General features: G+C 53.5%; 1 protein-coding gene across 1 annotated transcript; it reads right to left on the bottom strand.

The window, feature by feature from the left end:
• Positions 1-2,860: 2,860 nt before the first annotated feature.
• Positions 2,861-22,587, bottom strand: wrap53 (WD repeat containing, antisense to TP53). Its single transcript, XM_038786916.1, has 11 exons — positions 22,474-22,587; positions 19,539-20,375; positions 18,567-18,665; positions 15,738-15,846; positions 11,646-11,734; positions 10,183-10,273; positions 7,922-8,054; positions 7,412-7,620; positions 6,302-6,405; positions 5,302-5,445; positions 2,861-3,636 (listed from the first exon to the last, which is right to left on the bottom strand). Exons 2-11 carry the CDS (start codon positions 20,171-20,173, stop codon positions 3,408-3,410), a joined length of 1,842 nt encoding a protein of 613 aa, XP_038642844.1. The 5' UTR covers positions 20,174-20,375; positions 22,474-22,587; the 3' UTR covers positions 2,861-3,407.

Below are 22,587 nucleotides of genomic sequence, written 5' to 3'. Positions count from 1 at the left end.
AATTGAGTGGGAGGCGGTAACGTGGCTGGGACCAGCAGCAAAGTTCACTTCACTTCCTGCCACGGGGGGGGGGGTTTGACTTTAATATTTAAATAGTAAATTTCTGAAATAAGAACTTATTCAATAGATCCGGAGCAAAAGAATGGAACTGAGGGAGGGGCAACTCTCCCTTCCCATCCTAACTGTGTATGAACAAAACCGCAACAAACTCAGTTACGCCAAGTATTCGGGCTTATTATTATCTTTGTGCCGCTTCCGTCCAATGCATCAGAGATCGGCTTTTAACTCCATTCCGTCCATTATTGACGCTGCAGCTTCAGTAACAGGGAATCCCAAACTCCAGCCCCCGGTCCCTGCTCCCCAGCACCCCCCCCCCCCATATGCTTGTGGATGGCTATGGAAAGCAGGGAACCTGGATGAATCCCATCCCTGCCTTGCCCAAGGGCAGTGAGGCAGATTATAGCCCCACAGATCGACACCAACTCTGTCCGGGTGACACCCCCATTCGACAAGGCACAAAAATGGTCTGCGGGATCAAACACCCTCCCCTCCCCGTTTAATATTCTCCCCACAGGAAGCGGGTGACCCACTGGCCTTGGCAGGACGAGGGCCGGTCGGCATTCCGGCTTCAGCTCGAAGTCTGCGATCAGAAAAGACAAGGGGCTCAGCCGCTCGGGGACTGTCACAAACAACGGCCACGACGAGCTGTCGTAGAACTGACGGCTGACAATCGTAAACCTTCGGTAAAACAAGCACGGGTCAGGTTAACGCCAACTGAAGATGCCAGGGAGCCAGAGCGGACGGCAATCAGACGGAGATTCCTAACCTGAAGGCTGCAGCGGCTGGTTATAGGACCCCTGTAGAAGAGGGAGCCCCAGCTGCAGTCAATTAAGTCTCGGCCCCAGCACAGCTAACTGGCCTTGGCTTCAACTGTGGTTGTTTTTGGAAACCCAGCTCGGAGGGCTCCCTGCAAACGCCAAGGACGAGACGTCATCATCCTTCTGCCAGTTCCTGTGGGGTTTTTTTTCTTTAAAATAAATAACCAGAGTTGCAGAATTTGATCCCTTCCCAAATCTCCGTGAAAAATTCCCGAGTAATTACATGGGGAATTTAATCTGTCTGCACGATTAGAAGGAATACCGGCCCTTTGTGGCTTGCAGGCGATTGAAAACCAGAGGGACTTGTTGAATGCAGAAACTGGTAAAAAATCCCACGCAACATAAACAGAATATCATTTTGATCCGTTAGCACATGTCCCCCTGGCACCGGTCTGTGTTTGCTTCTTATGAATAGGTCACTTGTGAAATAACGTATATAATTTTGTGTCTCTTGACGTACAGATGTGGGGTTACGCCGTTCAAATCACGGAATGGCCGAATCGTGTAAACGCAGATTTGGGAAGACCCGAAACAAGGGACAATCAATGTAACTTAGCCACTAGTAAATCCAATAATTGAGAGAGGGTTCACCGGGCTGTTTCCCGGGGTGGAGGGGGTTTGTTTGCCTCACGAGGAAAGGTTCAGCAGGTCGGGTCGACCACCTTCGGGGGGGTTTAGGGGAACGAGAGGTGACTGTATAGAAACATAAAGGATTCTGAGAGGGGGTGGCAGGAGAGTGGGCCAAGAGGGCGTTTCCCCAGGTGAGAGACTCCAGAATGCGGGGCAACAGTTTCAACTGAAGGGGCCTCCCAAATAAGACAGGGACGGGGAGGGATTTCTGCTCTTAAGTGTTGTTCGTATGACGGGGCCGACAGTCGAGGCTGCAGGCCTCTGAATCTCGTCAAGGCCGAGTTAGACAGGCTTGATTGAGAAGCAAGGCAAGGGAAAGTGGAGGTTCTGCACAGCCGACAGCTCCCAACCACAGCCCACGGATTATCCCCTTCATTCCGAAAATCCGAGGGGTTATGCCGATATTTTCTAGCCAGGCGACATTGCAGGAACTGGATCCTGGGATCCGGTCAATCGCAACAAGTCCTGGTCCACACATTCGATGAACCCAGTGCAAAATTGAAACACGGTAAAACCTTAGCTACAGAGTAAAGCTCCCTCGACACTGTCCCCATCAAATACTCCCAGGACAGGGACAGCACGGGGTTAGATACAGAGTAAAGCTCCCTCTACACTGTCCCCATCAAACACTCCCAGGACAGGTACAGCACGGGGTTAGATACAGAGTAAAGCTCCCTCTACACTGTCCCCATCAAACACTCCCAGGGCAGGTACAGCACGGGGTTAGATACAGAGTAAAGCTCCCTCTACACTGTCCCCATCAAATACTCCCAGGACAGGTACAGCACGGGGTTAGATACAGAGTAAAGCTCCCTCTACACTGTCCCCATCAAATACTCCCAGGACAGGTACAGCACGAGGTTAGATACAGAGTAAAGCTCTCTCTACACTGTCCCCATCAAACACTCCCAGGACAGGTACAGCACGGGGTTAGATACAGAGTAAAGCTCCCTCGACACTGTCCCCATCAAACACTCCCAGGGCAGGTACAGCACGGGGTTAGATACAGAGTAAAGCTCCCTCTACACTGTCCCCATCAAACACTCCCAGGGGAGGTACAGCACGGGGCTAGATATAGAGTAAAGCTCCCGCTACACTGTCCCCATCAAACACTTCCAGGACAGGTACAGCACGGGGTTAGATACAGAGTGAAGCTCCCTCTACACTCTCCCCATCAACACTCCCAGGACAGGTACAGCACGGGGTTAGATACAGAGTAAAGCTCCCTCTACACTCTCCCCATCAAACACTCCCAGGACAGGTACAGCACGGGGTTAGATACAGAGTAAAGCTCCCTCTACACTGTCCCCATCAAACACTCCCAGGACAGGTACAGTACAGGGTTAGATACAGAGTGAAGCTCCCTCTACACTGTCCCCATCAAACACTCCCAGGACAGGTCCAGCACGGGGTTAGATACAGAGTAAAGCTCCCTCTACACTGTCCCCATCAAACACTCCCAGGACAGGTACAGCAGTGCCTCAAACAGAAGTCCCCCTCTCCTCTTACTGCCCAGTGATGATACTCCACATACTTCTGTAGCCTCTCGATTTGCAGATTTTACTTGGCGAAGAATTGCAGCCAGTTTAAAAACGTGTCTCTCACGCCTCTGCCGTACTCTTCCCCAACAGCTGACACACCGAGAATACAGGGAAGCCTTTCCCTTCCAGTCTGGAGCTGGGGAAGAAGGCCTCGCACCTCACTAATCTCAAGCGGGAAGCCTCCAGCTTTCGGTTGCCCCCACCCAGGGGGTCCCTCAGAAAGAAAACGTAACAAGTGAAACATAATGGCTCCTCGTTTGCTTGGGGGCGACTTTTGCGACAATGAGCAAACGGTGCAACCGTTGCGCCCCGCAACCCCCTGCGTCCACGGAACGCAAAGAAGCGCGATGAGCGCCAGTTAGTCCAGCTCCACCACGGCGCCCTCGATTGGCGGGTCGCTCCCTGGGTTGTCGGCCTGCGTCGCCGGGAAATGCCGCGGGGAGCACAGCCACAGCTTCACCGAGTTCTCGGCCCTGACGTTGCGGTGGGTCATCAGGATGCCGTTGCCCTCGTCCTCGCTCTCGGCTGGCTCCGGGAACTTGCGCTGGCCCGAGGTCGTGGCCAGCAGGGTCATGTGCGGGTGCAGGCTGCGGAGGGAGAAAGCAAGTCACGGGGGGGGGGGTCAGAGCTTAACGTACGAGGCAAAGAGCGGAACGTCGACGAGACGGGTGGCGTGTCCCACGCCGCCTTGCATTCATGTAGCGCCTTCAACATTGTATAACCTCCCGACATCCTTCACGGAGCGTTCCCAAACAGAAATTAGACATTGATCCCCCTTTTGAGGACATCAGGTCGGCGCTGTCAGCTTTGCCCAACTGCTTGATTCTAAGGAGCGCCTTCAAGGATGCAGACTGGCACAGAGGGTTAGGTAGGGAATTCCAGAGCTCAGGGCCGCAGGGAGTTCAAGGCGCGGCCGCCATTGGTGGAGCGATGGGAATTCGGAACGCACAGGCGGCCATTAGAGACGAGCAGAGATCATGGACGGCTGAGGGGCTGGAGGGAGTTTCCAGAGATAAGGATGGGGGGGGGGGGGGGGGGGGGGGTGCATGGAGGGATTAGATTACGAGGAGGAGAATTTATATATCAACAGTCTGCCTGACAGAGAACCAATGTGCGAGCAAGTGGGAGCGATGGGAGAACGGGTCTTAGCTGTTATGTGAGAGTACCTTTAAGAAATGGGTGTTTATTACTGCAGTGATGTCAGAGAGTGGGTGGAGCTGGGCTCTCTGTCAGCTTTTGACTTTCGTTTTAGGCTGTTTGCTGCAGGGTGTGTTTTAGTTTTGTTTTCAGTGTTGGAGCTGAAGCCAGACAGAGCAGGTGTACTGCTGTTCTCTCTGCCATGAAAAGACTATCTCTTAATCATTTGGTGAATTCAGAATTGTAAATGTTTTCAGTAGTGAATGTCAACCTGATGTGCTTCGGTTTAAAGGTTTTTTAAAAAAGTCTTATGGATGTTAAAAGGACAACTTACGGATTACGTTGTGTTGTAGTCTTTGGGGGGTGTATTTGAATTGATGGTTGCTAAGATGTTCACTGTATGTTTTAAAAAGGTTAACTTGAGTTCATAGAATAAACATTGTTTTGCTTTAAAAAATACTTTTCCATTTCTGCTGTACCACCCCTGTAGAGTGGGCCGTGTGCTCCCCATACCACAATCTATTAAAAGTTAGGGGTCAGGTGAACTCCATGATACACTTTGGGGTTCTCTAAACCCTGGCCCATAACATAGAACATGACAGCGCAGTACAGGCCCTTCGGCCCTCGATGTTGCGCCGACCTGTGAAACCACTCTAAAGCCCATCTACACTATTCCCTTATCATCCATATGTTTATCCAATGACCATTTAAATGCCCTTAATGTTGGCATAATGTTAACATAGCACAAGTTAGGACATGGCCAGTAGAGTTTTGGATGTGTTCAGGGTTTTGAAGGGTGGGAAGCTGACCTGGGATCTGTTGGGATGGTTAAGTCTGTTGGACGAGGTCTCGGCAGTAGGGGATCTAAGGCAGGGGAGGAGGTGGCCGATGTCACGGGGGTGGATGAAGACTGGGTGATGGAGGGGAAACACTACAGGGAATTCAGCTCCCCAAACGGTTCACCTTCAACATCCACACAAACCTCAACATATCCTCACTCCAGGATCTTTGCCCGCCCCCCTCTCCTTGTCCGTCAAACCGTTTCTTCCCCCAGCTTGGCGTCGCCCGCGCGCACCCTGCATAAGGGCCTCCGCGGAATAGGTGCTGCAGCTTACCTGATCCCGTTCACACAATCCTGCTGAGTTTGGAATTGTAGGATTGGATCCAGGACAGGGTCGGGCCCGGAGGCCGGTGGTAGTGTGACGTCCCACACGGAGACCGTTCCTTCGGTGTTCCCGCTGACGACGTAGCGGCCGTAACTGTGGGGGAGACAGGCAGGGTGCTCACACGGTGTAGGAGGCACGGCAATCAGTTCGTGCCCCGCGGGCTCCCGTCAGACAATGATCAGATTGTCCCTTTTTTTTTTGTTTGTTCGGGGTTGGCCAAAGGATAAACGTTGGTCAGGACACGGGATGGGGGGGGGGGGAGAGGAGAGGAGAGAGAGAGAGAGAGAGAGAGGAGAGAGAGAGAGAGAGAGAGAGAGAGAGAGAGAGAGAGAGATAGAGAAAGAGAGATACAGAAAGAGAGATAGAGAAAGAGAGATAGAGAGAGAGAGAGATAGAGGAGAGAGAGAGGAGAGAGAGAGAGAGATAGAGAAAGAGAGATACAGAAAGAGAGATAGAGAAAGAGAGATAGAGAGAGAGAGATAGAGAGATAGAGAGAGAGAGATAGAGAAAGAGAGATACAGAAAGAGAGATAGAGAAAGAGAGATAGAGAGAGAGAGATAGAGAGATAGAGAGAGAGAGATAGAGAGAGAGAGAGAGAGATAGAGAGAGAGAGATAGAGAGAGAGAGAGAGAGATAGAGAGAGAGAACTAGCCTGCTTTTCTTCTGAAAGAACCGCAGGATCTTGGGGCCCTTGGTATAATGCCTCAATGGAAAGACCGGGATTCCGACCACGCTGCGCTCCCACAGCACTGGCTCTGGGAGCGTCAGCACAGTTTGTGTGCTCGACAGCCTGAACCCAGATCTTCTTTTCCAGTCACAAATGACTATGTCAACATTCAAATTCAGCGCCGGTGGTCGGGGGGGGGGGGGGGGGGGGGGGGGGGGGGCGACGAAACCCATGCAGTCATCAACCCGTCACCAGCAACCACACTGGGAAGGAGTCACTCACACGTCCAGATCGAAATACATCCTCTGATTGGTGGTCGCCGAGCGTAGCATTGAGAACAGCACTTTACCAGGCTGCCGTAGGTCCCAGCACAAGATTTCGGGATCCTTAGGGAGATATGAGAGAACAGATTACTTGGGAAATTGGCAGTCGGGAATAGCATTGGGTACAAATCTGGGGAGGGGGAATGAAGCACGGTGCTCGCTTGAACAGATACCAGGGCGTCTTGCAGAGCTGGCTGAAGGGGTAGAAATTGGTACCAGGACGTGGGGTCAAATAGGTGGCCCCCAATCGTACTCCCCCACCTGACGGATAAAGGCCATATGGCCCATCCTGCCTATCCTGACTCTGTGTCAATGACACCCCCCCCGTTTGAAGTATTAATGCGAATCCCCTTTTTGAAAGTTACTATTGAATCTGCGTCCACTGCCCCTTCGGGCAGCGCGTTCCCCATCACGACGTAACGCTGCCGACTGTCTTAAATCTGTCTCCCTCTGGTTACTGACCCCTTTGCCGGTGGGAACGTTTTCTTATCATCGGAAGCCCCCCCCCCCTCGTGTTCTTGAACGCCTCGATTAAATCTCCCCTTAACCTTCTCTGCTCCAAGGATGGCAATCCCGGCTTCTCCCAGTCTCTTCATGTCACTGAAGTCCCTCATTCCAGGTCCCATTTGAGGAAATCTCTGCTTCCGCGCCAAGGATTTGAGATCTTTCCTGGCGCCCGGAATCGGGCCCAATGCTCCAGCTGGAGGTGACCAAAGGACCGACATAACTTCCTCGCTTTTGTACAGAGTACCTCCCGCACATACAGTGCAGAAGGAGGCCATTCGGCCCATCGAGTCTGCACTGACCCACTTAAACCCACTTCCACCCTATCCCCGTAACCCAACAACCCTTCCTAAACTTTTTGGACACTTAGGGCCAATCCACCTAACCCGCACATCTTTGGACTGTGGGAGGAAACCGGAGCACCCGGAGGAAACCCACGCACACAGGGGGAGGACGTGCAGACTCCGCACAGACAGTGACCCAAGCTGGGAATCGAACCTGGGACCCTGGAGCTGTGAAGCAATTGTGCTAGCCACTGTGCTGCCCTCGGAGATTCGCTGCTTACCTTCCGCCCTCCGGTGTAAAGCAGGTTTCCGTCCGGTGAGAAGATCACGTGGGTCACCCCTCCCTGGTGGCCCTGCAGGATGGTCAGCACGGTCCCCTTGTCCTGGGAGTACAACCCCACCGTCTTCGAGTAGGAGGCGCAGGCGTACACGTCGTGCTCGGGGCTGAAGGCGATGCAGGAGATGATGCCAGTCTGCCCTTGTTTCTTTGCTGGAGACAGAACAGGAAGACAGTCAGCTGGTGGATTTGTGCAACCGGACACGCAGAGCGAATTGCTGCCGTCCCAGCTCGCTGCTCCCTCGGGACGCTGCTGTACGAGGCTCTTCCCCCTGTGGTCCCCATCTCCCAAGGAGCAGGGAGTGCAGCAATTCCTCGGCGGGCGAACTGTTTGAAAGAAGCTGCGGACTACGAACGAGGGGATTGAACAGAACAGGATACAGCCATTCGGCCCATCAGCCGTTTGAAAGAGCTACCCAATTAGCGCCACCCCCCTGCCCCGAAAAGGGCTTACCCAACGTCGGTCTCTTCTCACACTCCCGGCCAGGTCGGGATGTCTCGAACACCCTCACCATCTTGTCGAAACCGCAGAACAGCTGAGCGCCATCAGGCGTGAAGCAGAGAGAGTGCGCGGACGTCAGTTCATCCTGCAAACACAAAAAATCATTTATTTTCAAGCTGCTCCTCTGCCTTCCTATCTCCATAACCTCCTCCTCCAGTCGTTAACCCTCCGGGACTCTGCGCTCCTCGATTATAATCGCTCTCTTGGCAGCCCTGCCGTCCGCTACCTGGACCGTAAGTTCTGAAACTCACTCCCTAAACCTCTTAGCCACTCCCTCCCATTGAGACCCCTCTTACAACCTACGTTTTTGACCAAACATTCTGTCACTTGCCCTAATTCTCCTTCGGTAGCTCGCTGACAAATTTTGTTTGCCGATTGGGCTGAATTTAGGATTTTTTCCTACATATTCGATTAAATGTATCTGGTGCAGTAAAGGTTTTAAAAGCCTGGGTTAAGGTGTGTTTGCATCTGCGGCAGCAATGTTTTAAAAAATCTTGGTTCAAAACATTGCGGCTACAGAAAGTGTCATTAAGATGTCGTAAAAGCAAGATCACCATGATTTTGAACCACGCTCAGGATTAAAAGGAGGGGCTGATGGGTTTTTCTTATGAATTCTGGGGAGAAGGTTGATTAGAGATTTTGGCCAGGTTTCTCCCTACTGGGGACGAAGTCCCCACGGTGGCAGGAAAGCCAGCGGCAACCACTCCGGGGTCAACAACCCCCAAAAGTGTGGAATTCTCCGCATTTTCGGGGGCTAGGTGGACGTCAGAGGGGTTGGCGCCGCTCCAGCCGGTGCCGATGGGGCGCCACAATTTTGTGCATGCGCCGAAAGGCTGGCGTGATTCCGCGCATATTTTGCCGCATGCGCTGGGGGTTCTCTTCCCCGCGCTGGCAATGGCGAAGTCCTACAGGGGCCCAGCGCGGAAGAAAGATCGTGGGCCAAGCCACCGTAGGGGCCCCTCCCCCGGGGGTCAGATCCCCAGCCGCCCCCCCCTCCCCCGGGGGTCAAATCCCCAGCCGCCCCCCCCCCCCCCCCCCCCCCCCCCCCCCCGAGGACCACCCATGCATACCCACCTGCCAGGTCGGTGTGTGAGTTGAGTGATTTACACCAGCGGGACTGGCCAAAAATGGACGGCCACTCGGCCCATCTGGTCCTGGAGAATTGCTGGGGCGGGGGCGCTGCCACCGGCCCCCGACCGGCGTGGCGAGAATCCCGCCCCGCCCGAAAAACGACGCCGGGGAATACGGCAGCCGGCAGTCTGGGCGGGGGACAGCGTGAATCGCGCCGACCCCCGGGGATTCTCCGATCCGGCGGGGGGGGGGGGGTCGGAGAATCCCGCCCATGGTGTTTAATACTTAAGTAATCAAGACCTGACGTTTGAGTGGGATAAAGATGGTGTACTAGTTGGAGGAGCCAGGTCTGCGACGGTGAGTTTTGACGTCAGTTCTGCCAGACACTGTGAGCTGAATAGTAGCTTGTTGCCAAATGCTGCAAGGTTAAGCAATAGTCTGCCACAGACAGAAAGATCTCTCTCTTTAAGCAGTCTTGTCAAGACATCTCTAGACAGCAGGTATCTCTTTATTCGCTAACTTCATTTATAAGTGGCTTTTGACCTCCGATGTGCTTTGATTAATTGGCAGTATTAGTTCGTGGTAAACAAGGTTTCTTTGTATTGTTAAGAATTATTGACATGTTATGTGCAGGCTTTCTTTTATGATGTTTAGATCGTTTTATCCTGTGTTAGTAATAAAGCTTATTTAAGTACATCATATCCCTATTTTTGCGTGAAATCGTTCCTGGAGCAAAGTATTCTTTCCTTCGCAGTTTTACAAATGAAAGAAAATTGTTTGGGTCTGGTCCGGTTTCCTGATATATATTGGGGGCTGATCCGGGATTGTAATACAATGCGGATTGTAATACAATGCTTCTGTGAAGCATATCATCTGTAGCTGTAACGGAAGATTAAATTCCTTCTGCCAACTGCACCCCACACACCCCCTCTCCCAATCCCTTTGAGTCCATTCCGGTTGTAATCAGCTGGCAGTAAATGCCAACAATCCAGTGCAAAGACAAACCAGATTCCACACTCGCTGGGCACGTGGAATCAACCGCTGAGCGGCAGCAGTAGCCAAGCTGGCCTCCCCCCCCTCCAAACCCAACCCAGAGCTGCCGCCCCCACCCCCCTCCGTGTCTCCCGGCAGCTTGGACTCACCAGGTGATTGTACGGCCTGAAGGTCGCCCGCAGGTCCCCGTAGAATGCGTCCCAGATGTGAATCGGGTTGTCCCGGCTGCTGCTGGCCAGACTGTGAAGGGAAGGGCAACATCGCGGAGTTTAGAAGCCCTCGCTCTGCCTGCCGTCTGGCCTCAGCAGTCGCGCGGGTTCACGAGTACAAAGAAACCGACCTCAAACCAAACAACGCTGAAGTGAAATGTGAGTTTGCGGAAAGCAGCGGTTACTCTGCTGTACAATTGAGACCATCAAAACACCTGCTGGAAATACTGGAAATATACAGCAGGCCTGTCAATATTACACAGAGCATATACAGCACAGAAAAGGGCCATTCGGCCCATCTGTTAGAAAGCAGCCCAGTTAGCCTCCCACTCTTTCTGCATCTCCCTGCAATATGTTCTTCAACCCTCAATTTTCTTTTGAAAGTGGCCATTATATTGTGCATGCAATGGATCGATACCATTCGTGCCAACCATTCCCTGTGGTAGCGAGTTCCACATTCGCACCACACTCCCGAGGAAAGCGGTTTCTCCCGAATTGCCGACTGGATTTATTAGTGGTCATCCATTCATAGAACATAGAACAGTACAGCACAGAACAGGCCCTTCGGCCCTCAATGTTGTGCCGAGCCATGATCACCCTACTCAACCCACGTATCCACCCTATACCCGTAACCCAACAACCCCCCCCCCCACTAACCTTACTTTTTTATTAGGACACTACGGGCAATTTATCACGGCCAATCCACCTAACCCGCACATCTTTGGACTGTGGGAGGAAACCGGAGCACCCGGAGGAAACCCACGCACACACGGGGAGGACGTGCAGACTCCACACAGACAGTGACCCAGCCGGGAACCGAACCTGGGACCCTGGAGCTGTGAAGCATTTATGCTAACCACCATGCTACCCTGCTGCCCGTTGAAGGTCCATTCATGGACCCTCGTTGTGGACGAGCTCCAAGCCGCCCCCCACACAAGGGGAAACAACTTCTCTTTGTCAGCAGCAGTCAAGTGAGGGGACGGGTTAGTAATGCTTCTGGCAGGTGCTTCACGACACATGCGCTGGGAAGGTTTTATCGACATGATCAACACGATAGGGGGTTTCGAGCGAGTAAACAGGAAGAGACACGAGCGCCAATGGCCTCCTGCCGTGCAGTACGCCTGAAAGATCAAGAAACCTGACTCATTTCAGGGGAAATCTGGTACGTGCCTCAATGAGGCTCAGGTATTTGAGAGCGTGACATTCGTACGCGCCGCAGGAGAGTGAATCCATAGTTTCTAAATAACGAATACCAACGGTGCGAGCCCCTGAAATGTGGTTCGTGGACCGAGCGCGGTGGGGGAGCATCTGGCGATTGATTTTTTTTAGGCACTTAAAAGCGAAACATCAAATATACAGGAATATACTGTAATATTCTGCACTTACGAGCGAGCAGCACTTACAAACAGGTCTCAGGAGCCAGCGAGGACATGGGCGGGTACCAGCAATAATCATATATGGTATCTCCCTCAGACATACGCAAGATCGCACTCTGTAAATTCAAAGTCAAGGGGTGAGATCAACAGCAAGAGAACGGGAGGCGAGATGAGAATCGTTTCTTCGTTTTCACAAGGCAGGTTGTTGCGGCCGGGGAGGCTCTGCCTGAAGGGCCGGTGGAAGCAGATTCAGTGGTAACGTTTGCAAGGGAACAGGATAAATACTTTCCAGGAAAACTATTTGCAGGAGTAACAAGCTGGGAGAGAGCGGGAACTAATCAGAAGGCTCTTTAAAAGAGCCAACTCAGGCACTCAAGGGCAAATGACATCCTTACATTTAAATGGCAACTTAAATCTTCTAAAACGTCCCTAAGTGTTTCCTAACTATATAAGGAGGTAACGAGACAGAAAGTTGCTTTAAAGAGGTAGGTCTTAAAGAGCATCCTAATGACGGAGAGAGATATAGAGAGGCAGATGATTTTTTTAAAATTTAGAGTACCCAATTCATTTTTCCAATTAAGGAGCAATTTAGCGTGGCCAATCCACCTACCCTGCACATCTTTGGGTTGCAGGGGCGAAAGCGGAGTGTCAAATTGCTGTCTTTAAGACAGAGCTCGATAGGTTCTTGATTAATAAGGGGGTCAGGGGTTAAGGCAGCAGAATGGGGATGAGAAAAATATCAGCCACGATTGAATGGCGGAGCAGACTCGATGGGCCGAGTGGCCTAATTCTGCTTCTGTGTTTTATGGTCTCATGTGCAAACTGCACACGGACAGTGACCCAGAGCCGGGATCGAACCTGGGACCTCGGCGCCGTGAGGCAGCAATGCTAACCACTGCGCCACGGTGCTGCCCGCGAGAGGCAGACACGTTTAAGGGAGGAATTCCAGTGCACAGCGCCCAGACAGCTGAAGGCTTGGCGATAATGGTGGAGCCATTAAAATTGGGAGCGGGTAGAACTGGAGGGGCGCAGTGGGTTGTAGGGGCCTGGAGAAGGGAACAGGGATAGGCGAGGGGTGAAGCTGTGGAAGCTTTTTGAAAACGTGGATGAGAGTTTTACGGCCTTGCTGAGCTGGGAACCAATGTCATTCAGCGGGCACAGTGGGCGTTGGGTGAATGGGACTCAAGTGTATGAAAGGGAAAAGGTGGGAAATTGGCGTGGGAAACAATGGGGCGGTTGAGGAAGTGGCAAAGGTTGTGGGCTGCAGCTGCAGATGAGTGGGGCAGCACGTTAGGTGAGATGGGTAGAGAGCAGGCTGCACCAAAGTTATTCTCAACCTTTCCCAGGAGTAAGGAGACCTTCCTCAACAAATATTCAGGCTTGGGCTGCTAAGTCACCAATATTATTCGCAATATGCGTGCCAGGCAACACCCATGTCCAAAAGGGCGATTCTAACTGTGTCCCCCTGACATTCAATGGCTGAATTCCCCCAACATCCTGGGGGTTACCATTGATCAGAAACTGAACTGGACCCAGCCACATTAATACTGTGGCGACCAGAGCAGGTCAGCGGCTGGGAATCCTGCGGAGAGTAACTCACCTCCTGACCCCCCCAAAGCCTGTCCACCATCTACAAGGCACAAGTCAGGAGTGTGATGGAATACTCTCCACTTGCCTGGATGAGCGCAGCTCCAACAACACTCAAGAAGCTCCACACCCGCGAAGGGGGTGAGTGACAGGGTGCTCTCGGGGGTCTGGGTCGGGGAGGGGAAGATATCCGATATCTACAAGCTTATGCAGGAGAAGGAAGAGGCGTCAGTAGAGGAGCTGAAAACGAAGTGGGAGGGGGAACTGGGGGAACAGATCGAAGACGGGACATGGGCTGATGCCCTGGAGAGGGTAAATTCTTCCTCCTCGTGTGCACGGCTTAGCCTCATCCAATTCAAGGTGCTGCATAGGGCCCACATGACTGGGACGAGGATGAATAGGTTCTTTGGGGGTGAAGATAGGTGTGCCAGGTGCTCGGGGAGTCCAGCGAACCATGCCCATATGTTCTGGGCATGCCCGGCATTGGAGGAGTTCTGGAAGGGGGTGGCGAGGACGGTGTCAAGGGTGGTGGGATCCAGGGTCAAGCCAGGATGGGGACTCGCGATCTTTGGGGTTGGGGTAGAGCCGGGAGTGCAGGAGGCGAAAGAGGCCGGTGTGCTGGCCTTTGCGTCCCTAGTAGCCCGGCGAAGGATTTTGCTACAGTGGAAGGACGCGAGGCCCCCAAGCGTGGAGACCTGGATCAATGACATGGCGGGCTTTATTAAGCTTGAGAAGGTTAAATTCGCCCTGAGAGGATCGGTGCAAGGGTTCTTTAAACGGTGGCAACCTTTCCTCGACTTCCTGGCTCAACGATAGGGTACTGGGACAGTAGCAGCAGCAACCCGGGGGGGGGGGGGGGGGGGGGGGTTGATTATGTTAGCTTATTTTATTTAAATTTGATTTATCTAATTTTAATTTATGGTTAAGTTCTCTTGTTTGGGGGGGGGGTGGGGGAATGTGATACATGTGATGTTACGGTATGGGGGGAATTGTGGGTGTTATGGGGCTGTTAGTTGCATATTACTGCTTTTTGCTATACTTTTTGTTATATTTTCTGCAAAAAATTCCAATAAAAAAAAATTTAAAAAAAAAAAAAAAAGAAGCTCCACACCATCCAGGACAAAGCAGCTCACCTGATTGGCACCCCATCCGCCACCTTAAACATCCACTCACTTCACCACAGCGAGTGTCCACTACTTTCTGGGGAAGATAGTTCCACACACTATCTGGGCGAAAAAAGTTCCTCCTCATCGCGGTCTTAAATGGGAGACCCCGCGATTTTAAACTGTTTCCCCCTGGTTCTGCTCTCTCCCACACGAGGAAACATCCTTTCAACATCCACCCTGTCAGATGCTCTCAGGAACTTGTACGTTTCAATAAGATCGCCCGTCGCTCTGCTGAACCACATTCATTTTCCCACGTTATACTCCACCTGCCAGTTTCTTGTCCACTCACTTAACCTGTTTATATCCCTGCGCAGACTCTCTGTGTCCTCTCCACAACTTACTTTCCTATCTCTGTGTCATCCGCAAATTTAGCAACTTCAAACTCGGTCCCTTTACCCAAATCATCGACCTTGATTGCTAAACAGATCCCTGTAGCAATCTACTCATTACATCTTGCCAGCCTGAAATTAACACATTTATACCTATTGTTTAATGTCCGCTAACCAATCTTCTATCCACGTTAATAGAGGTGGCACAGTGGTTAGCACTGCTGCCTCACAGCGCCAGGGACCCGGGTTCAATTCCCACCTGGGATTGGGCCTCAGTTGGGTTCACTGCCAGAGGGTCGGTGCATTCGGCCGAATGTCGGGATTGTTTGATACTATGTTCGCTTGAGCTCTGATGTTGCGCTGTAACCTTTGATGTGCCATCTTGTCAAACGCAAATCGAGGTACAGCACATCCACAGATTCCCCTTTATCCACATTGTTCCATCCTCAAAGGACTCGAATTGGTCAAATCAGGATTTCGCTTTCACAAATCCAAAGGCTGATTTTCGACCTCTACTCCATTTTCCCCCTCACCTCGTTGGGTTTTGGCCAATCCTTTATAGTGAGACCGGGAGCCCAAATTAAACCCTTCTGCCGGGGGAAAAATAGCCTTTCAGCATATACCCTCTCAGAATATTTTAACATTTCAAATGACAGATCCCCATTGCCTAAAACATCGACATTTAAAACAGGGTGGCTTCTAACGTCCAAAAAAAAAAAAACCCCACCAGTTGCTGACACGCATGCACGCACAACCAGACACACATCGCAAAGACGCCTGGACGGAGAGAGGGTGAAGACTGGAATCTGCCACATCCGTTGTGGATGAATATTTGCTCTTGTGGAAAACTGGCTTCAGGAGCGGGTGGAAATTTGGGATTACATAGAACTGTACAGCACAGTACAGGCCCTTCGGCCCACGGTGTGCCGAACTAGTCTGGGTGGGAAAACCTATTTTTTTGTTTCGTGTGTGTGTGTGTGTGTGTGTGTGTGTGTGTATAAAAGACAAGAACGGCGCGGGAGAAAGGAAATAGATACCATTTCGGGAAGGTCATCCCACTCCCTGTTATACAGCTCAGAGGGGAGGTTGTAGATCCGCAGAGTGTTGTCAGCGCTGTTGGTCAGAATGCAAGAACCATCCGGGGCCCTAGGTTGAAAGACAGGCACACAAAGCGACGAGTCAATAAGAGATGCATCTGTTGAACCCAATTCAGATCACACCACACATTCCAGTGGAGAAAGAGCCACTTGTTTCGACACACATAGAGCTTCAAATCCGATCTGTTCTACCGTCACGTTTCAAAAAGTACTTCATTGGCTCTGAGACACTTTCAGTTGCCCTGGAGTCACGAGTTCCCAGAATTGTTCTAGCGCCAAAGGAGGTCATTGGCTCGTTTGTCTGCTCTCCAGGTAAGTCATTCCCCTAGTGCCAGTACCCCGCCTTCTCCCTGCACGGTCCTCCCTTACGGATAACCATCCAATTCCGACCCGGAACGCCTTGTTTGAACCTGCCCCCCCACCACGCTCTCAGGCAGCGCATTTCAGATCCTAACCACTTGCTGCGTAAAAAAAGCTTGCCAATTATCGTAAACCCGCGCCCTCACCCTCTCGATCCGTCCACCAGCGGGAACAGTTCCTCCCTCCCGACTCGGTCCAGACCCCTCCCGATTCTCAGCCCCTCACTCAAATCTCCTCTCAACCTTCTTACAGGGGGCTTGAGTTTCAGAGCCGCGGGGTTATGCTGCAACTGTACGTGACCCCGGTGAGACCACATTTGGAGTATTGTGTGTGTTTCTGGTCACCTCATTATAGGAAGGGTGTGGAAGCATTGGAAAGGGTGCAAAGGAGATTTACCAGGATGCTGCCTGGATTGGAGGGTAGGTCTTATGAGGAAAGGTTGAGGGAGCGAGGGCTTTTCTCTTTGGAGCGGAGGAGGAGGAGAGGCGACTTAATAGAGATTTATAAGATGATAAGGGGGATAGAGTGGACGTTGAGAGACTATTTCCTTGGGTGGATGTAGCTGTTACAAGGGGGCATAACTATAAGATTCAGGGTGGGAGATACAGAAGGGATGTCCGAGATAGGTTCTTTACTCAGAGAGTGGTTAGGGTGTGGAATGGGCTGCCTGCTGTGATAGTGGAGTCGGACACTTGAGGAACTTTCAAGCGGTTACTGGATAGGCACATGGGGCAGCACGGTAGCATGGTGGTTAGCATAAATGCTTCACAGCTCCAGGGTCCCAGGTTCGATTCCCGGCTGGGTCACTGTCTGTGCGGGGTCTGCACGTCCTCCCCGTGTGTGCGTGGGTTTCCTCCGGGTGCTCCGGTTTCCTCCCACAGTCCAAAGATGTGCGGGTTAGGTGGATTGGCCATGCTAAATTGCCCGTAGAGTCCTAAAAAGTAAGGTTAAGGGGGGGGATTGTTGGGTTACGGGTATAGGGTGGATACATGGGTTTGAGTAGGGTGTTCATGGCTCGGCACAACATTGAGGGCCGAAGGGCCTGTTCTGTGCTGTACTGTTCTATGTTCTATGGAGCACACCAAAATGACAGGGAGTGGGATAGCTTGATCTTGGTTTCGGACAAGGCTCGGCACAACATCGAGGGCCGAAGGGCCTGTTCTGTGCTGTACTGTTCTATGTTCTCTCCTCCGTGGAAAACAATCCCGAATTTCTCCGACCAATCCACGTAACTGAGGTCCCTCCTCCCTGGAAGTATTCGCGCCAATCTTTTCTGCGCCCTCTCTAATGTGGCTCCCAGAACCGGACGCGATCCTCCAGTTGTGGCCAGAGCCGTGTTTTATTTATAACAAGTTTAACGTTGGCATAAGATTAAGTATCGGCCCACGTCAGACCCGCCTGGATGAGATACACGGGCATGGGACGAATTCAGTCAGTGAGCCAAACCAGTCCCAGACTCAACCTCCAGCACCAAGGACATTAAAAGTGGCCACATCTCTCTGGGTGGGGGGGGGAACTGCCTGCATTTATATATCGCCTTCAACATAGTAAAGCATTCCCAAGGCACATCACTGGAGCGTCTTCAAAAACAACATTCGACAGTGAGCCCCTCGACAGCATCTTGAGTGGGCGAGAGTGAGGTACAAAGATGGGGAGGTTGAGGGCGCAGGGGGGGGGGGGGTTTCCAAAGTTAGGGACCAGTCAGTGGAAGGCACTGCCACCAAGGATGGAGCAATGAAAGCTGGGGATGTGCAAGAAGCAGGGTTGGAGGAGTGCAGGGGCTTCAGCGGATTGAGGCTGCAGAGGGTCATAAAGACAGGGAAAGATGGCCCCATGTAAGGATTTGGACACAAGGATGAGAATGTTACAATCGGGATGTTGCCGGATCGGGAATCAAAGGTAGACGTTTGCTAGTGGGGCTGGGGGGGGAATGCACAGGGCTCAGACGGGCGGGCAGGGGGTGGATCTAGCTGAGTTGCTCTTGCAGAGAGCCAACATGGACGTAGTGGTGCGAATGGCCTCCTTCGGTGCTGTCCCCATTCTGCAACGACAAAAATCTGCGATTGCCGCCAGTAAACACACCCCTCCTCGCACGAGGGTCTGGGGAATCTGGTGCGTAGTCCTCGGCCTGTGACTGCTGCTGCCCTGGCAACGTCCAAAGCTGCCAATCAACCGAGGCAGTCGGGAGGGAGGGACCGGAGAACAAAACCTGTCCGGGACTCTGGGAAGGCAAACAGTCGCGGAGACGGGGGGAAAAGGCTGGAAATGGGCCCAGATGTCAGAAATCTCATCCCCCGTCTGGAGCAAAAAAAAAAGTCCCACCGCTTTTCAATAACTGGGGGCCTCTTTTTTGGCTCATTTCTAAAACTCTTCCAGGCTTTTCCGTGACCAGCAAGCAGCCTCACTCACCATTTGCAGCCTTTCAAGAAGTTCTCCACCGTCCCTGTGTACTCCTTCCACGCTCCCGAGAGAAGCTGGGGCTGCTGAGTGAAGTCGTATCCCACCTGACTAGAAAGCGGCAGAAAGGGCAGACGCATGAACACCACGGGATCTTTCCCATAAACACGGCAACAACACTGAAGACGCAACTATCCCCCCCGCCCCCTGGCCAAGCCAGATGGAGCACCAGCCTTGATTCAAAGAGGATCGGGGGAGCTTCCCTCAAGAGTCCTGGGCCAATACTTTACCCATCATCCAACGACAGTCAAACAGATCGCTTGGCCATTATCATATTCGTGTTCCCCGGGAGCTTTGTGCGAGCAAATTGGCCGCAGCGCACCCTCCAACCACCGACTACACTTTGAAAGGTGAGCAGTAAATTGGGGGCAAGGGGAGCTATAGAAATGCAGCTTAAGGGGGCAGCTCGAAATTGGAGATGGGCAACAAGTGGGGCAGCGCGGTCGCATTGTGGATAGCACAATTGCTTCACAGCTCCAGGGTCCCAGGTTCGATTCCCCACCTGGGTCACTGTCTGTGCGGATTTGCACATCCTCCCCCGTGTGCGCGTGGGTTTCCTCCGGGTGCTCCGGTTTCCTCCCACAGTCCAAAGATGTGCAGGTTAGGGTGGATTGGCCATGATAAATTGCCCTTAGTGTTGGGGTGGGGTTACTGGGTTATGGGAATAGGGTGGAAGTGTTGACCTTGGGTAGGGTGCTCTTTCCAAGAGCCGGTGCAGACTCGATGGGCCGAATGGCCTCCTTCTGCACTGTAAATTCTGTGGTAAATGCTGGCCTTCCCAGCAATGCCCACATCCCAGGAACGAATAGAACAAAAAACTTGCAACATCCAGTCTCCCTCGACAAATGAATTCACACATTCTTGAAACGGGTCGTGTTTTGAGAACTCCGAACACATTTTGAGAGGTTCGACAGAGTTACTCACTAGTAAACGGTATCACTTTCAGTGCATTCCGGGGCCCCGCTCTCTCTTCCTTGTACGGTCTCCGCTTCACTCCTGCCATTTGTATCCGGATGGTCAGGACAATATTCCGCCTCTGGGTCTCCCCGCGTCTCTTCCTCCGCCTCAGCCGATTGCCCATCCGCGTCCCTCGGAGGGCTGCCCGGATCGGAGGTCACGGGGAGGTCAGGCGTCGCCGGGAGGTCAGAGGTCGCCGGGAGGTATGGGGCCGCCGGGAGGTCAGAGGTCACCAGGAGGTCAGAGGCCGCCGGGAGGTCAGAGGTCGCCGGGAGGTATGGGGCCGCCGGGAGGTCAGAGGTCGCCAGGAGGTCAGAGGCCGCCAGGAGGTCAGAGGCCGCCGGGAGGTCAGGGGCTGCTGGGAGGTCAGGGGCCGCCGGGGCCTCGCAGCCCTCCAGTCGCTCCGCTGTGTCAGTGGCTAGAAGCCGGGGTGAGCCCTCGTCCTTTCCCAGCCGGGCCGCCTTTGCCAGGGGCTCGCCTCCGTCACCCTGCCCCTCGGAGCTGCTGGCCTGTTCCGCTGGTCCGATCAGGCCAGCCGGGGTATCGGGCACGCTCTCGCCCTCCTTGGCCGCCTCCATGTCGGGCTCTGCCGTGAAATCCATTGCCACGGCTTCGATGGGCAGTCAGACTCTTTCAGTGCCACAAGGGGAGCGCTTTTTAAAGTTTTTGATTCGTCTCCTGGCAGCCGGGCACTGGCACGCTGTGGGAGCCTCGCGACAGAGCACAGTATTCATCACAACAGACGGCGATGCTGCGGGAGGGAGCCAGGGAGGAAACGCAGGATCCAAGCGTCACACCAGCGGGCTGAAATGATGGGAAGTTAGAAATTAGGGAACACATTCAGATACCTTGACAGATGAACAAACAAAAGTCCTCCACCGCAAATGGCTAAAGGGGAACCAGGCGAGTGCCTGATCAACTGGGGGATGCGTCGCTTTCAGCTTGAACCCGACAAAGAGGATGGGAGAGGGTGAAGGGGGGGGGGGTTGTATATATTAACTGGCTATCAATCAGCAGCAGGGACCCCTTATTCCTCCTCCCCTTCACACTATTACACTCTCAAGCCCAGAGGAGACGGTTTCTCTCTCACAATCCTGTCGGATCCTTTCATCACCTCAACGAGATCGCCCCTTAATCTTCAAACCTACTCACTACGCCCTCTCCTCAGGAGGTTCACTAGATTGGGTCCCAGGACGAGATGATTGTCCTCTATGACGGGAGCTTGAGTAATCGAGGAGGTTAATGGAATGCCGGCCAGTATATCTGGAGGATTGGGAGTAAAAGGGCACAGAGGCTATGCTGCAGCTTTACAAACCCCTGGTTAGTCCCCACTCGGAGTCACTGTGAGCAGCTCTGAGCTCCACACCGTAGGAAGGATATTTTGACCTTGGAGAGAGAGCAATATAGGTTTACAAAAAGGATACCTGGATCACAGGGGTCGGGTTACGAGGAGAGATTACCCAAATTAGACCTGTTTTTGCTCAAATTTCGATGGTTACGGAGTGATGTGATCGAAATCTTCAAGATATTAACAGGGAAACACAGGGTCGATAAAGACAAACTATTTCCACTGGTTGGAGATTCCAGAACTAGGGGGCCCGGTGTATAAATTCGATCAGGCACTGACGCTAATGTGGAAAGGCCGTTGCCCATTGAGAGGGGCAGGAACCCACAGGGAAGGAGTGCATTTAAAGGACATGGAGGCGACGCAGGTGCTTGGAGGTCAGGTGCCAGTCAGACATCGTCTCTCAATGAATGGCCTCTTCCTGTGCTTAAGTCTCCAAATGACAGACTGGGTGCAAGAGGGAGGGGATGTGGAGGATCATAGAATTTACAGTGCAGAAGCAGGCCATTTGGCCCATCGAGTCTGCACCGGCTTTTTTGGAAAGAACACCCTACCCAAGGTCAACACCTCCACCCTATCCAATAACCCAGTAACCCCACCCAACACTAAGGGCAATTTTGGACACTAAGGGCAATTTATCACGGCCAATCCACCCAACCTGCACATCTTTGGACTGTGGGAGGAAACCGGAGCACCCGGAGGAAACCCACGCACACACGGGGGAGGATGTGCAGACTCCGCACAGACAGTGACCCGAGCCGGAATCGAACCTGGGACCCTGGAGCTGTGAAGCCATTGTGCTATCCACAATGCTACCGTGCTGCCCTAGGAGGAGAGAGAGAGAGACAGCCCTTTCCCTAATCCAGGTCGTGTGTGTCCCGGAGAGGGAGAGGAGAGGGGCGGAGAGGAGTCCGTCCAAACCACTAACTCCAGATTTGGCAGGGGGGGGGGGGGGCTGGAAACTGGGGGGGGGGGGGGGGGGGGGGGGGGCTGGAAACTGGGGGGGGGGGCTGGAAACTGGGGGGGGGGGCTGGAAACTGGGGGGGGGGGCTGGAAACTGGGGGGGGGGGGCTGGAAACTGGGGGGGGGGCTGGAAACTGGGGGGGGGGCTGGAAACTGGGGGGGGGGCTGGAAACTGGGGGGGGGGGGGCTGGAAACTGGGGGGGGGGCTGGAAACTGGGGGGGGGCTGGAAACTGGGGGGGGGCTGGAAACTGGGGGGGGGCTGGAGACTGGGGGGGGGCTGGAGACTGGGGGGGGGGCTGGAGACTGGGGGGGGGGCTGGAGACTGGGGGGGGGGGCTGGAGACTGGGGGGGGGCTGGAGACTGGGGGGGGGCTGGAGACTGGGGGGGCTGGAGACTGGGGGGGGCTGCAAACTGGGGGGGGGCTGGAAACTGGGGGGGGCTGGAAACTGGGGGGGGGCTGGAGACTGGGGGGGGCTGGAGACTGGGGGGGGGCTGGAAACTGCAGGTTGGGGGGGCCTGGAAACTGCAGGTTGGGGGGGGCTGGAAACCCGGGTCCAGCCGCGGTGTTTCCCGCTCCCCAGGGCCCGGCTTACTTGCCTCTGCCGGGCCGGGTGGGACTGGGCCTCTCTCAGGCCTCGGCCTCGGGCTCCGCTTCCTCCTCAGCCGCCGCCGTCCTCCCGCCGCCTCCCGCCTCTCGCGAGAGCCCG

Source organism: Scyliorhinus canicula, chromosome 29 (assembly GCF_902713615.1).
Source record: "Scyliorhinus canicula chromosome 29, sScyCan1.1, whole genome shotgun sequence".
NCBI classification, from domain to species: Eukaryota; Metazoa; Chordata; class Chondrichthyes; order Carcharhiniformes; family Scyliorhinidae; genus Scyliorhinus; species Scyliorhinus canicula.
This window is presented reverse-complemented; position numbering and strand designations above follow the sequence as displayed.